At 45.3% G+C, this 13382-nt stretch overlaps 1 protein-coding gene across 1 annotated transcript; it reads left to right on the top strand.

The window, feature by feature from the left end:
* Positions 1–536: 536 nt before the first annotated feature.
* On the top strand, positions 537–7307 carry LOC108074193 (uncharacterized). The gene is made up of 3 exons (XM_017166135.2): positions 537–776; positions 4095–5261; positions 5336–7307. Exons 1-3 carry the CDS (start codon positions 774–776, stop codon positions 6986–6988), a joined length of 2823 nt encoding a protein of 940 aa, XP_017021624.1. The 5' UTR covers positions 537–773; the 3' UTR covers positions 6989–7307.
* The last annotated feature ends 6075 nt before the right edge of the window (positions 7308–13382 follow it).

The following is a 13382-nucleotide window of genomic DNA, read 5'->3' as shown; positions in this document are numbered from 1 at the left end:
ATAAACATTTCCTGGCTGACTGCCACTTGACTTGAGCTCGGAAAGCCATTAGGCGTTCAAGGCTTCGCTCTGTGATCTGCCAGCTCCGAACTCCGCACTCCGAACTCCAACCTGCGGAGATCCTCGATCTCCGGGCAGCCCAAGGGTGCCAGTATCGATGTGAAAACATTTGCAAAACTGGTCGCGAGAGGGAATCTCGAACACTCTCTGCCTCGCGGACCCTTTTGGGGCGAGCACTTGCTCATTTGGTTTTTACATTTACGAAATTTCTTCACTTTCTGTTTCGCTGGAGATTGGTCTTGGGCTTGGGCCTGGGCTTGGGCTTGGGCTGGGGATTCCGATTCGAACTCCGACTCGGACCCAGACTCCGATTCGGTTTTGGATTGGGATTCGGTTTGGGTTTCGGTTTCGGTTTCGGTTTCGAACTCGGCGCATCTGCGGCTGCGCGGCCGCTCGGCGGCAGCGACGCCGGCGCCGGAGTATTACCTATATGAGCTCGCGTTATCATCCGAGCGGCAGCATTTTCAACTCGCGAGTGACGAGCAGCGGACGTCGCGAGATCCGAATCCGATCACCCGCAATCAGAACCGAAACCGAGGCGCTCCGGCCCGCCCAAAACGAATCGAAACCCAAAATAACCGCTTCGCGAATTTGTATTTATTTTGTATATATTTTTGTCTTTGTGAGTCCTGTGTTTTTTGCGAAACCACCACGCATTTTTTTCGAGTGCTCTGTGTGCCGAGGATAACGAAATATAAACACCAGCTGCTGGGATGGTAAAGAAATGCTTCCTAATTGGACTCGAGTGCAAAAAAGGATTATTACAGAGGAAACTCAAACACAAGGCCAATTAGGCAACAAAAAAATTTAAGAAAAACTCAAGGAAATCCCCACAAAACATAGATGGATGGGACTTTCCAAGTTGCGAATAAATAACCCAAAGGAGACAGTTTTGAAAAGGATATGGTAGCAAGAAAGTTTATCTGGGGAATGGAGAAAATAATGGGACTTGGGCTTGAACTAGGATATTAATGATTACAGACTGGGCTTAATGACACATTTATTGTCCTTTGACTTGGCTATCTGTTTAATATTTTCCAACCAGACTTGCCAAGAAACTTGAGGGAAAATTCATGTAAATTCGATCTTGCTTATTTACCCTACTTTTTGGATTTCCTTCAGAAAGCCACGCCTGCGCTTTAACCCCATGACCTTGGGCTACAACCCCCCAAAAACTAATTGATGAGGGTTTTCCCGGAGCTCCTAATGAAAATTGATGCAGGACCTGAAATGTACAGGAATCCTGCCCCGGATTATTCATTTGTCGAAGCCAATGTCGGCAGGGGGGCCCAGGTCTGGGGCTCTGTGTCTACAGATTTAATTTATTCATTATCGAAATTGATTCATAAATAATTTCGCATTCTGAGGGGGAAATTTAATTAACGCAGATTACGATTCCCGACTTTTGGGCCCGGTCTTTGGAGCCAGCTGTGGCTAAAACTTTGCCGCACGCAGGGATATGTCTCCCGGGCAACCCTTTGACCCAGTCCAGAGTCCAGAGGCCTTTGTGTTGTTCATCTTTGAATTAAATTTGCGTTTTCTTGGCAAGAGAGACAGGGCGAGAGAGAGAGAGAGTGAAAGTTTCGCCGGCCATTTGTATGTTTATATGTTTATTTGTTTTTCTGCCGCCGCCGCAGCCGCCGCTCATTTGTTTGCCGCTGCCGCTGTCTGCCATTGCTGTCAATTGTTTAGCATCAATAACAAATATTTGTGGCTTATGCTAATGAACAGAAATCGAACGCCGGCGGTCCAAGTCGAAGAAAGCGGCCCTCAGCATGAACTGTGACCGGTAACAGGGGACTAGCAGTCAGGTGGTGTAAACGAAGGCATACAGCCAGCATCGGGCCACTAAGTTCACTATTACAACATAAAGTCATGGTCATGCCAGAGAGATTTATTACTAACTGAACCCTTCCACATAAACTCATTAATCTGTGAAAGATATCAGTATCTTTAAGTGCAATCCCATTGCTATTATCTTGAGCACAACTGTTCAAAGAGGCAGCCCAATGAGATTGAGCCAGTGCCGGCCACATCCGGGTCACTTCACACGGTTCACTGAGACAATGGGGCACAGAAGCAGCCCGCACCTTTTAATTGTTTGCCATTTCTTTTATAATGTATTTTCATTATGCGGCGCATAATTTCACTGCCAACATTTGTGACACCTACTCATCCCCGCACTCGCGAGATGCGTGGAGCGGCGGCCAAAGATACAAAGATACATATACACCGGCGCGAAGAAGTGAAAGTTAAGTTTTCGGCACTCCCCTCCCTAGTCTCCCCCCAAGCTGCCGCTGCTTCTTCTCCAGGGCCGCTTATGACATTTTAACGCCGTCGCCGCTGGCCAAAAACCAAAAAGTGTTGGTAACAAAAAAAAAAAAAAAAAAAAAAGAGTGGTAGTAACATCTTTTGCGGGCCATTGTAATGCCAGTATTCAATGCGCATCGCCCAGCCAATGAGCTGCACTTTTCCACTTTTCCATTTCAAAAGATCCCCGATAGCCGCCGTTGCGCAATGGGGAAAAGACCTGAAGATGGGTGTAAACATGGCCAAGAGACACAACAACTGAAAGAAGATAATGGTGGGGCTTAAGGGGGTTCTGTGTGAGGGGGGAAATAATGATGATGCATTATTCAATATTCCCTGTTTCTAGATTCTATATATTAATGATGATTAAGCAGGCCTAAGCTCGATTACTTACCTCCCAAAAATGTTGGCTTAAATGCCATAATTTCTCATCTCATATCGAAAATCTACCTTCACCACTTGCATCACACCGATCACTTTCGTTACGTAAGGGCATTTCGACTTCGTCACCTTCTGCGGTCGCTGATTCGCAGCTGAATGGTGTGCCCGGAATTTTGAAAGAAGCGCCAGCTGATATGCTTTCGGCCACTCTCGAGTGGCTTATTTGTTGTTAAACAAACTCGTAAAGCCAATTAAACTGCTTTCTGTGGCTTTGTTTTTGGCCTTTCAGTCTGTATTTCGCCGGCACGAATCGCCAACTGACTGGCTTACTGAATTATTGATGATCATGACGAGCCGGAGCATGAGCGGAGCGGTGACATCCATTCCGTCCACGATGATGGCCATGTCGGTGGCTATGTATATCATCATCGAAGTGCCTGATGACGATGATGGCTAATGACGTCTGCAACGCTGGCCGGGTTATGCTTTAATTAGAGCGTAATACTGGTACGCAGTGTGCCAATTACACCACGCAAGAGGCCAGGTCTCTTAATGTCTCTATTTGCGGCTCTTCGCTGCCCAAATTGGCAAACATGCAACCATTTCAGACAACTTATTTATTTAGTATAATAATAATGGGAAATTTGTTGGCTAATAATATGGGTTTTATTGGAATTGTTAGAATAAATATGAGGGATTTCGAAGACTTTGTGGTTGTAACTTAATTGATAACCTTGTTATATTTTATATTTCAAATTATTACCCTTCAAGAGAACCCAATTATTAATCTTAATTTAATTTTTTCAAGGCTTCCCTGCATAATTTTTTAATTAAAATTAATGCTTACAAGTTGAGTAACACCAAAATGTTTGTCTCAACCCTGATTAACGATTATTTAAGCCGTGAGTTTGCTGTTTAGTGTTGGCCAGGCCAGAAAATTGAGGCTGCTGGGGCTGGAAGTTGGCAAATTAGCGCAGATTATGGCCGCACACACGCACTGAAACACATAGTCAGTGGTTAAAAACGACACCTGACAAAGCCAACGAATAAACCGAGGACCTTTGACCCGTGATCCGGCCCTGCCTCGTCTTGACAGGCTGACAAGTTGCCGGCGGTCAGAAAAAGGTCACCGAGACAGCTGACAAATGAAGGGCCTGTTGAAGGGTTGAGGCCAGGCCGAGGACCGATGATGGACGGAAACTAGAGATAGCTTTGCTTCGGGGGATAGAATATACTTCCTGGGATATCTGGAAAGCTAGTTGAGACATCTGACCCAATTCCTAGTGACCACTTTCCGTTCTCAGACCTAATCTTAGCCCTTTCTGCTCCCCAATCTTCCCCAGATGCTGCTCCGAGTGACATTGCTGGCCACGCTCTGCTTCTGCGCCGCCCAGGCGGTCCTGAGTGGCAAGGAGCTGAAGCGCCGGGAAGCCGGCTTCGATACCTACGGGCCACCGCCGCGTCCCGCTCCCCAGTATGGACCACCGCCACAGCATGTGCCCCATCGGGAGTACGGTGTGCCCCAGCAGATTCCCTTCCGGGAGTACGGTCCTCCGGCCTTGAAGTATGGCCCTCCCAAGCTGAACTTCCTGGGAGGAGGAGGAGGCGGCGGTGGAGGCGGAAGCTCTCTGCACGAGCAGATCAAGACACACTTCGGTGTGCCCAAACCCTTCTACGGGCCGCCCCACATCCAGCACAAGCCTGCGCCCCAGTACGGACCCCCGCCTAAGCCCTCTCCCCAGTACGGACCTCCTCCTCAGCCTGCCCCCCAGTACGGACCTCCTCCGCCGCAGTACGGACCGCCGCCGCCGCAGAAGATCCAGCACCGCCCGGCTCCACAGTACGGACCACCAAAGCCTCAGTACGGACCTCCGCCGCCGCCACCACAGCTGCTGCCCTCGCCGCATGCAGCTCCTCTGTTCAAACCCGCCCACCAGCCGGCCACGTCGTACGGACCACCGGCTTCCGGACCGCTTAACCTGCCCCCCAAGCCCATCTACGACGCCCCTCCACCGAACTATGGCCCTCCGCCACTACCCGTGGCCCTGCCAGGACCTCCGCCGCCGGCCACCACCATTATCCTGCACGGAGGACACCATGGCGGACCTTCCGGACCCTCGGGACCGGGACCCAGTGGACCCGGGCCAGTGAAGCAGGTGCAGATCCAGATTGACGCCTCGGGACACACGCACAGCGTGAGCGGCTCTCAGGCTCCTTTCCACACGGCCTGCGACGGCTGGAAGCCAATCCCGGCTCCGATCGGCGCCTACGTGGAGCAGAACCACATTGAGACTCAGGGAGGCTACAGCCAGGTGGCCCAGGGACATGGCGGCGGTTTTGGAACCCAGTATAGCGTGGGAGGATCCTCCGGAGGCTCTGGAGCTGGCGGCAGCATCATCGACGGACTCTCGGACGAGCAGCTCGTGGCCGTGGCCCTCCAGGGCGGCAACGATGGTGCCCAGGTGATCACCGGACCCGGCGGTAACTCCATCGAAACGGAAACTCTGCAGGTGGGTATCCTAGGAACACCTGGGAGTGGGTAGATGATCCTGCAATGTGTAAATTATATTATTTTCGCTTACAGGCCGCCATTGGCTCCCTGGATGACTCGTACTCCAAGCCGCCATTGGACTCCTTCGACCCCCGGTCGGTGCATGCCCAGAAGTATCAGACCATTGGTCACTCCGGACCACAGGGTGGCAACTACGGACCACCGCCACCTCCTCCTAGCGGAAACTATGGACCTCCGCCAAGTGGAAACTACGGACCTCCGCCGCCACCTCCTCAGTTTGCAGCTCTGACCAGCAGCAGCCATGGCAGCCACTCCCACTCGCAGTCGCAGTCCAACGTGAATATCCAGTACGGACCACCTCCCTCCGGAAATCCACAGCCCTTCCCCCAGCATGGAGCCGGACAGCCCAACAAGCCGGTTGCCTACCGCCCGCCCGTGCCCGTCGGTCTGCTGGAATCCATTGGAGCCACGGTGCAGCATCTGGATCAGTTTGGAGTGAAGCCGCCACAGCAGCCCGCCACCTACATTCCCCCGGCCGCCAACGAAATCGCTCTGGCAGGATCTCCTCCATCTCTGCCCGCTCCCCAGGCTCTATACCAGCCTCCACCACCGCCCCAGGCCCAGCAGGTCATCCTGCAGCAGCAGCTGCCGGCACCGCAGCCAGGACCCGCCTTCGGACACCAGAAGCAGCAGTTCGGACCCCCGGAGCCCCAGTACCTGCCGCCTCCGCCGCCGCCAGTGGCCAACGTGCGTCCTCTGGGACCTCCGCCACCGCCCACCCAGCAGTACCTGCCAGCAGCTCCTCCACCGCCAGTCTTCTTCCAGCAGCAGCAGCAGCAGCATCACCACCACGCGGAGAACAGCTACAGCGCCTCCCAGTTCCATGCCCAGGGTCTGCCCCTACCCCAGCAGGCGCCTCGCTTCAGCCAGCTGCCCTTCCAGCAGCAGCAGCCCCAGCCCATCATCGTCCATGACTGCGGACACGGGCCCAATGTGGTGAGCAGCAGCGGCTACCAGGTCCAGCAGCAGCAGCAGGTGCAGCAGCTCCAGCAGCAGTTCGGCAGCGTGTCGGCCGCCTCCTCGGGAGCCTACAATGCCATCGCTCAGAGCATCCCAGTGGCGGAGCAGCACACCCAGCAACTGGTTTCGGGTCCGGCGGACAGCTACGGACCACCTCCCTCCGGCAACGACATTGACAGCTTCGACCACACCGGCTACGCCTCGCAGAAGAACGCGGTGGCCGCCCTGCCCGACGGCACCGATCCCCAGCAGCTGCCCGGCCTAGACGGACTCGATGTCCTCTCCGCCCAGAAGTCGCAGAGCATCCAGCTGGGTAATGGCCAGCAGCCGGCGCAGAACTTCCAAGTGCAGTTCGGCGGATCCCTGAACAACGCCCCCGGTGTGTCGAGCGGTGATGCCAATCACGAGGAGATCCTTTCTCAGGGCCTGCTGCAGTCCATCCTCACGGCCATCGAGCAGCCCCAGCAGCAGCAGCAGCAGGGTCTGCCCCAGAACCACAAAGCCCAGAGCCGCTCGGACGATCACGACCAGCAGGAGGACCAGCAGCAGGCGGACGACCACGAGGAGGAGGAGCAGTCCGTCAGCTCGTCAACCCGCGTGGAAGTGCGCGTGCTGCCGGAGAACCCCGACAACGAGGAGGAGACGCCCGCCGAGGTCAAGGAGATCGAGCCCATCGTGGTCAACGACGAGGAGGCCAAGCATTAGTCAGTCACTAGTTAGCATCGAACTCATCAGCGCCGCTTGAACCTATTTATTGCTGCCTCATCCGCGGACCTCCGCCCGCCCCCCAGTTGCCATAAAGTGAAAGTCCAGGGGCCGGGAGGGAGAGATCCGTCACCACATCACAGATCATCACGTCACAATCACAATCACAAACACACACACAAAGAGAACAAAGAAGCTACCATGGAAAGGCGCCTTTCATGCCCCAGCAGCTCGTGTATAAAAATATTTAAAGTAAATAATTAATTTATTATTACATTGTATTGTACTTTATGCTTTAAACAATAAATAAATATGTATACCAACGAAGGTGAAGACGAGTCGAAGGAAAGCTGCCAGCGAGTGCAACTGCAAGTCATCTTGAAAAACAGAAAACCATGTGGCCCGGCGGCACATCTGGCCAGCACAAAGAGCCCGGTCGATGGCCAGGCCCAGGGCCAAGGCGAAAGGTAGAAACCCGAGAGATCCGGTGGTCACTAGAGGTTCGTGTGAGTTCAAACGGTTTTGATGAAGCCCAAGGGAGCTGGCTTATAATAGAAATACATTATGAAAAGTGAGAGTCTTCAGCAGACTATATACAAAGTTTCATTCAGATAGCTTTTAAACTGAGTTACTAGTTTGCATAGACATGACTAGATCGACTGGGCTGTTGCTGCTGATCAAGAATATATATAATTTATAGGTTCTTTCCTTCTGACTGAAATTATAATAGCCTGCAAGGGTATAAAAATGAAACAAAGACCAGCACAAGGTTAATGAATAATTTTTCGACTATTCCGAAGGGTTGGACACACACCACCCCAGTCCATTCCCAACTCCCAACTCCCAACTCCCACTCGTGCTCACTTCTTATTTTTATTCCTTTTCCATTGCCATTTCCCTTTCAAATCCTTGGTATCCGTTTCCGCATCCGTATCCGACCTCTCCGGGGAGTGGGCCGACGCGGAGCAACAAGAAACAATAAAAGACATAAAATTAATTAAATTAGCCATAAACAAAGCGAAAGGTGATTAATTAACTAGAAATTTATACCGTTACATAAGCGAGCCAGGGCGGCATGGAAGACGTGCCGAGCCAAGTGTCCTGGAAGGTAATGAATGGGTTGGCCCGGCCTGCGCCGGTTAGGCGGACCTCTCGTCGCCTTATTTGCCCATTCATTAAAATTTGGTTGTTCTAGTTCTGGTCCTTCGTTTTCCCTGCCTGGTTACTGATTTTGGCCCACACTGAGAGAAATCAACTGGAGAAATTCGGAAGCTACTAAAGTTAAACAGCGGAACAGAATGTTTCAAGTTGATTGTAGCAGAAAATTTAAATATTATTTTAATCAATTTTAGGGATATGAAACGCTATCCCTTTAAAACCCAAGGAATCCCTCCACCTGAAAGGGTATACAACCTTCTACTTGCAACAATTCTTATCCTTTTTTGCCTTCCACGAAGCCGCTACCTTTGTTTGCCCAGCGAACGGAAGGAAGTCTCGCCGGACTCGTGGCTGGACTAAAGGAGAACCAGGAGTGGTGGAGGGGGATTTGTGGACTTTTAATTAATGTTATTAAAAAGTCAAAATGAGCAAGACAAGGCATTGATGGCTGCTCCATTTGGGGTAAGTGGCATGAGCAATTGCTGATATAGAAAGTTAATAAACTATTAGGTAATCTGGGACTTGGGAAATCATTTGTAATGCATTCTTTAATTATAATCTTAGCTGGGAGATTATGTTTAAAAGTAATCATATATTTCAATTAAAATGCAATGATCAAATCTTATTTATAAGACTTTAAGAGTTAGTTAAACAATAAAGGTTATTAAATTCTCAAGAAACTACATCAAATATCAAATGCTTCAGGCAAAGTCACTTCAACCATGAAACAATATTAATACAAATTAACAAATAATTAATAATATACAATAATATATAAAAATAAATAATATATAAATAATAAATAAAATAAAAATAATAAATAATGCTTTTAAACTCTCTCCACCTTCTGTAGTAGCCCTTTTCCCAATATTTACTGTGGCTTCCCCCGATTTTCCTATATATATATCCATTAACTCTTGCTTCGCCATCGCCTGATCGGCTGCCAATTGTATAATTTTGTCATTTCAGTCAGCGAAAAATGCAAAAAATGTAATTTGCAGCAACAATTGGGGGAAAGTGGTATTTTGATTAATCGTCGATTTGCATGCGAATGCGGAAATAAAATAAAAAATGCCAGCCAAGAAAAGCAATCCATACAAAAAGGAGTAAATGGAAATAATGTTTGTGAGCATTGACTTTGAGATACTCTGTAATAAGAATATGTATTAAAATATTTACAATAAGTAAGCCTATATAAAATAAGAGTACTATAAGCTTAAAATATATTAAACATTGTTTGGTTAATTTTACAAGCCATTGTTTAAAGCATTTATTATAACAATCTTTTGTAATATTAATTTAAAATTAAATTGAAATACTAACCTTTGCTCTCTCGTAGCCTTATATCCCCTGACGTTACCCCTTGGCTAAAGTGTATCACAACAACTTCCTGTTACATTTAACGGGCCATGGAAAACCCAGACCGGACGAGTGCTAAAAAAAAACGAAAAGGGAATAAAAATAAAAATAAAAATAAAAACAAGAAAGGAAGCTAACTTCGGCACGCCGAAGTTTGTATACCCTTGCAGATTGGTTTTGATGTTTATATTATAGATTTAAATGCTGAAAACACTCACAAAATAGAGTTTCATTACATTTTACCTATACTTATTATGTTTACAGTTTGACAGTTTCAGTTTTACATTCCCAGCTTTACATATTTTATACATTTACCGATCCCTTCTATGGCAGCTATAAGATATAGTTGTCCGATTTTTATGAAATGTATACCAAAATTCTAGAATAATAAAAAAAGCTTATATCTAAGAGTAGATAAACATACGTTGAAAAACAACGAAGCTATAATTTTTATACCCTTGCAGGATATTTTATTTCTAGTCCGAAGCTCATTACGCATTGAAGGAGTCATTTTCGACCCCATAAACCATATATATTCTTGATCAGCATTAACAGGCGCATCTTTCTGGCCATGTCTGGCAAAAAAAAATTTTTGATCAATTTTTTCAAAATTTTATAAGGGGTTACATCATTAAAATTCTCAAAATTTGAAACGATTTTCAATTTCTAACTAAGTATGCAGATTTGTTAACCTTACAAAAACTAACATAACACTGCTTTCCGAATGCAAATTAAGGCATTTTTGACAGAGTTATGCCTTTTTTAGTTTTTAATTTGCTATTTTTCTCTGTTCAATTACAGACTTTCCATCGTCATTGCCATCGCCATCGCTCCTAGTCATCAGTACCACCCACCCCGGACAAGAACCAAGGGAAAGGACCAACGACACACGCAAAAGGATGGTGGATAAGGGATGGGAACGGAGGAACAGGGATCAGGAATCAGGGATAAGGAGAGAGCACCGCCAGTCAAATCTGCCGGCTACTTTTACAACAACAGCAACGAACACAACAAGCAACATTTTAATTTTTAAATACTTTATTTTATTCCATGTTAATGAACTTAAATAAAAACAATGAAATACATTATTTTATATTATTTTGTTTTATTTTATTTTTCCTATATAATTGATAAATAAACTCCCCAAATTGTCCAGCTAAAGCAGCCAAATGGTTTTATTCTTATTGGAAATATATGCTGTATTGCCATCTCTGTCTATTTGGGGAAACGGAAGTAGCCAGCATATTGGCTTTCTCCTTCACTGATTTACTTATATTAAATACTTTATATTAAACACTGGAAATATGGTTAAATTCTTTAAATCGATATTTATACATATTTTTAATTGATAATTTGTTTTGGACAAATTAAGCGAGATTTTATTTTAATGCCGATGGCGAGGACAGAGAGCGTTGGCAAGGAGGATCTGGACGAGGAGGAGCTGGGGCAGCACGACGAGGGTGCCACTAAGACCGAGCCGAATCCACTGGGAACCACCTCCGATATTCCCACCTGCTTCACCTTTTTTTATTTTATTTTTTTTTAAGCTGAAATAAATAATAAATAAAAAAAAAAGTGTTATATTAGAGTTAGGAGGAGGATGCGGGTTTTTTTTGGTTGGGATAATAATAATAATTTAAATAAGCTCAATAGAAGAGCATTCTTGCGGTGGTAAGTATTTTGGTTGATGGTAAGTACCTAGATTTTTGTAGATTTTTCTAGATATTTTTTTTGATTTTTAAAGATCTTTTTAGATTTTTTTTTAGATTTTTTAGTTTTTTTAAAGATTTTTTTAGATTTTTTAGATTTTTTTTAGATTTTTTTGATTTTTTAAACATATTTTTGAAAATTAACGGCCAAACTCGAATTTAAATTTAACGTCCAGTTTCAGTGTGCCCAGGTGCATTTAGCAACATTTTAGACAGAAATTAACAATATGGTCACATCTGGTTTGAGTCTGTGCTTACTCCAAGATCAATGGTTCGAAACTTGGACTTTTTATAACAGTTTATACCAGTTTTCAGTTGCTTGCTGCTGGTTTCTGTTCGCCTGGTATCCCAGTTTGGGAAACGGCCAATTTGTATGGAAAATTGCAGAAATTTGGATGGGCTGCTGTAGGGATGTTGTTGTAAAAAGGTTGTTGTTGCCATCAAGCTGTTGTTGTCGACAACAAATAGGTATAAATGCATAAAATGAAATTAACAATATGGTCACATCTGGTTTGAGCCTGTGCTTACTCCAAGATCAATGGTTCGAAACTTGGACTTTTTATAACAGTTTATACCAGTTTTCAGTTGCTTGCTGCTGGTTTCTGTTCGCCTGGCATCCCAGTTTGGGAAACGGCCAATTTGTATGGAAAATTTCAGAAATTTGGATGGGCTGCTGTAGGGATGTTGTTGTAAAAAGGTTGTTGTTGCCATCAAGCTGTTGTTGTCGACAACAAATAGGTATAAATGCATAAAATGAAATATAACAGTTTATACCAATTATTAATTTTGCCCAAAAGTTTTTATAACAGTTTATACCAGATTTCAGTTGCTTGCTGCTGGTTTCTGTTCGCCTGTTACCCCAGTTTGGGAAACGGCCAAATTGGATGGAAATTTTTGCTCACTTGCATCAGTGATGCTCATCTGTATCAGTGATGCTCATCTAGCTATATTGCAATATTTGGAGGCTAGATGCTCATTCAGCTATATTTCAATACTGGGAGAAAATAGCTAGATGAACATCACTGGCAGTTAGTGAGATGCCATTTTGTCCCAATAATGCAAAACAGCTAGATGAGCATCACTGGCAGTTAGTGCGATGCCATTTTGTCCCAATAATGCAAAATAGCTAGATGAGCATCACTGACAGTTAGTGCGATGCCATTTTGTCCCAATAATGCAAAATAGCTAGATGAGCATCACTGACAGTTAGTGAGATGCCATTTTGTCCCAATAATGCAAAATAGCTAGATGAGCATCACTGGCAGTTAGTGAGATGCCATTTTGTCCCAATAATGCAAAATAGCTAGATGAGCATCACTGACAGTTAGTAAGATGCCATTTTGCCCCAATAATGCAAAATAGCTAGATGAGCATCACTGACAGTTAGTGAGATGCCATTTTGTCCCAATAATGCAAAATAGCTAGATGAGCATCACTGGCAGTTAGTGAGATGCCATTTTGTCCCAATAATGCAAAATAGCTAGATGAGCATCACTGACAGTTAGTGCGATGCCATTTTGTCCCAATAATGCAAAATAGCTGGCAGTTAGTAAGATGCCATTTTGCCCCAATAATGCAAAATAGCTAGATGAGCATCACTGGCAGTTAGTGAGATGCCATTTTGTCCCAATAATGCAAAATAGCTAGATGAGCATCACTGGCAGTTAGTGATGCCACAAAAATGACCAACTTATATTTTAAAATGCCTAAAAGTGGGCAAATTTTTTACATCCCCGCCCAAAAGTATACCTTACTTTATATTTTTTTTTTTATCAAAGACTTAAAAATTCAGCGCAAAAGATGCCACAAAAATGACCAACTTATATTTTAAAATGCCTAAAAGTAGGCAATTTTTTTACATCCCCGCCCAAAAGTATACCTTACTTTATATTTTTTTTATCAAAGACGTCTAAATTCAACCCAAAAGATGCCGCAAAAATTACCAAATAATATTTAAAAATGCCTAAAAGTATGCAATTTTTTTACTTTTTGATTTGAACCAGGAAAATAAAAGGAAAATTAGGAAGACGCCTTTTAAAGCGGCAATAAAACTAAGAAAATAATTAAAATACACTTATGAGGGTTTTTTATAAATTATAGGCATCTCACTAACTGCCAGTGATGCTCATTTCATTGTTCTTATATAGGAAAAATAAAATAAAACAAAA

This window comes from Drosophila kikkawai, chromosome X (assembly GCF_030179895.1).
Source record: "Drosophila kikkawai strain 14028-0561.14 chromosome X, DkikHiC1v2, whole genome shotgun sequence".
NCBI classification, from domain to species: domain Eukaryota; kingdom Metazoa; phylum Arthropoda; class Insecta; order Diptera; family Drosophilidae; genus Drosophila; species Drosophila kikkawai.
Note: the sequence above shows the minus strand (reverse complement) of the source record. Positions and strands in the feature narration are given on the sequence as shown.

What these genes read in the sequence shown, in the direction of transcription:
- LOC108074193 (XM_017166135.2), top strand. An exon ending in TCGAAACGGAAACTCTGCAG is followed by an intron (nt 5,262 to 5,335) that starts GTGGGTATCCTA and finishes TTTCGCTTACAG; the next exon opens with GCCGCCATTGGCTCCCTGGA.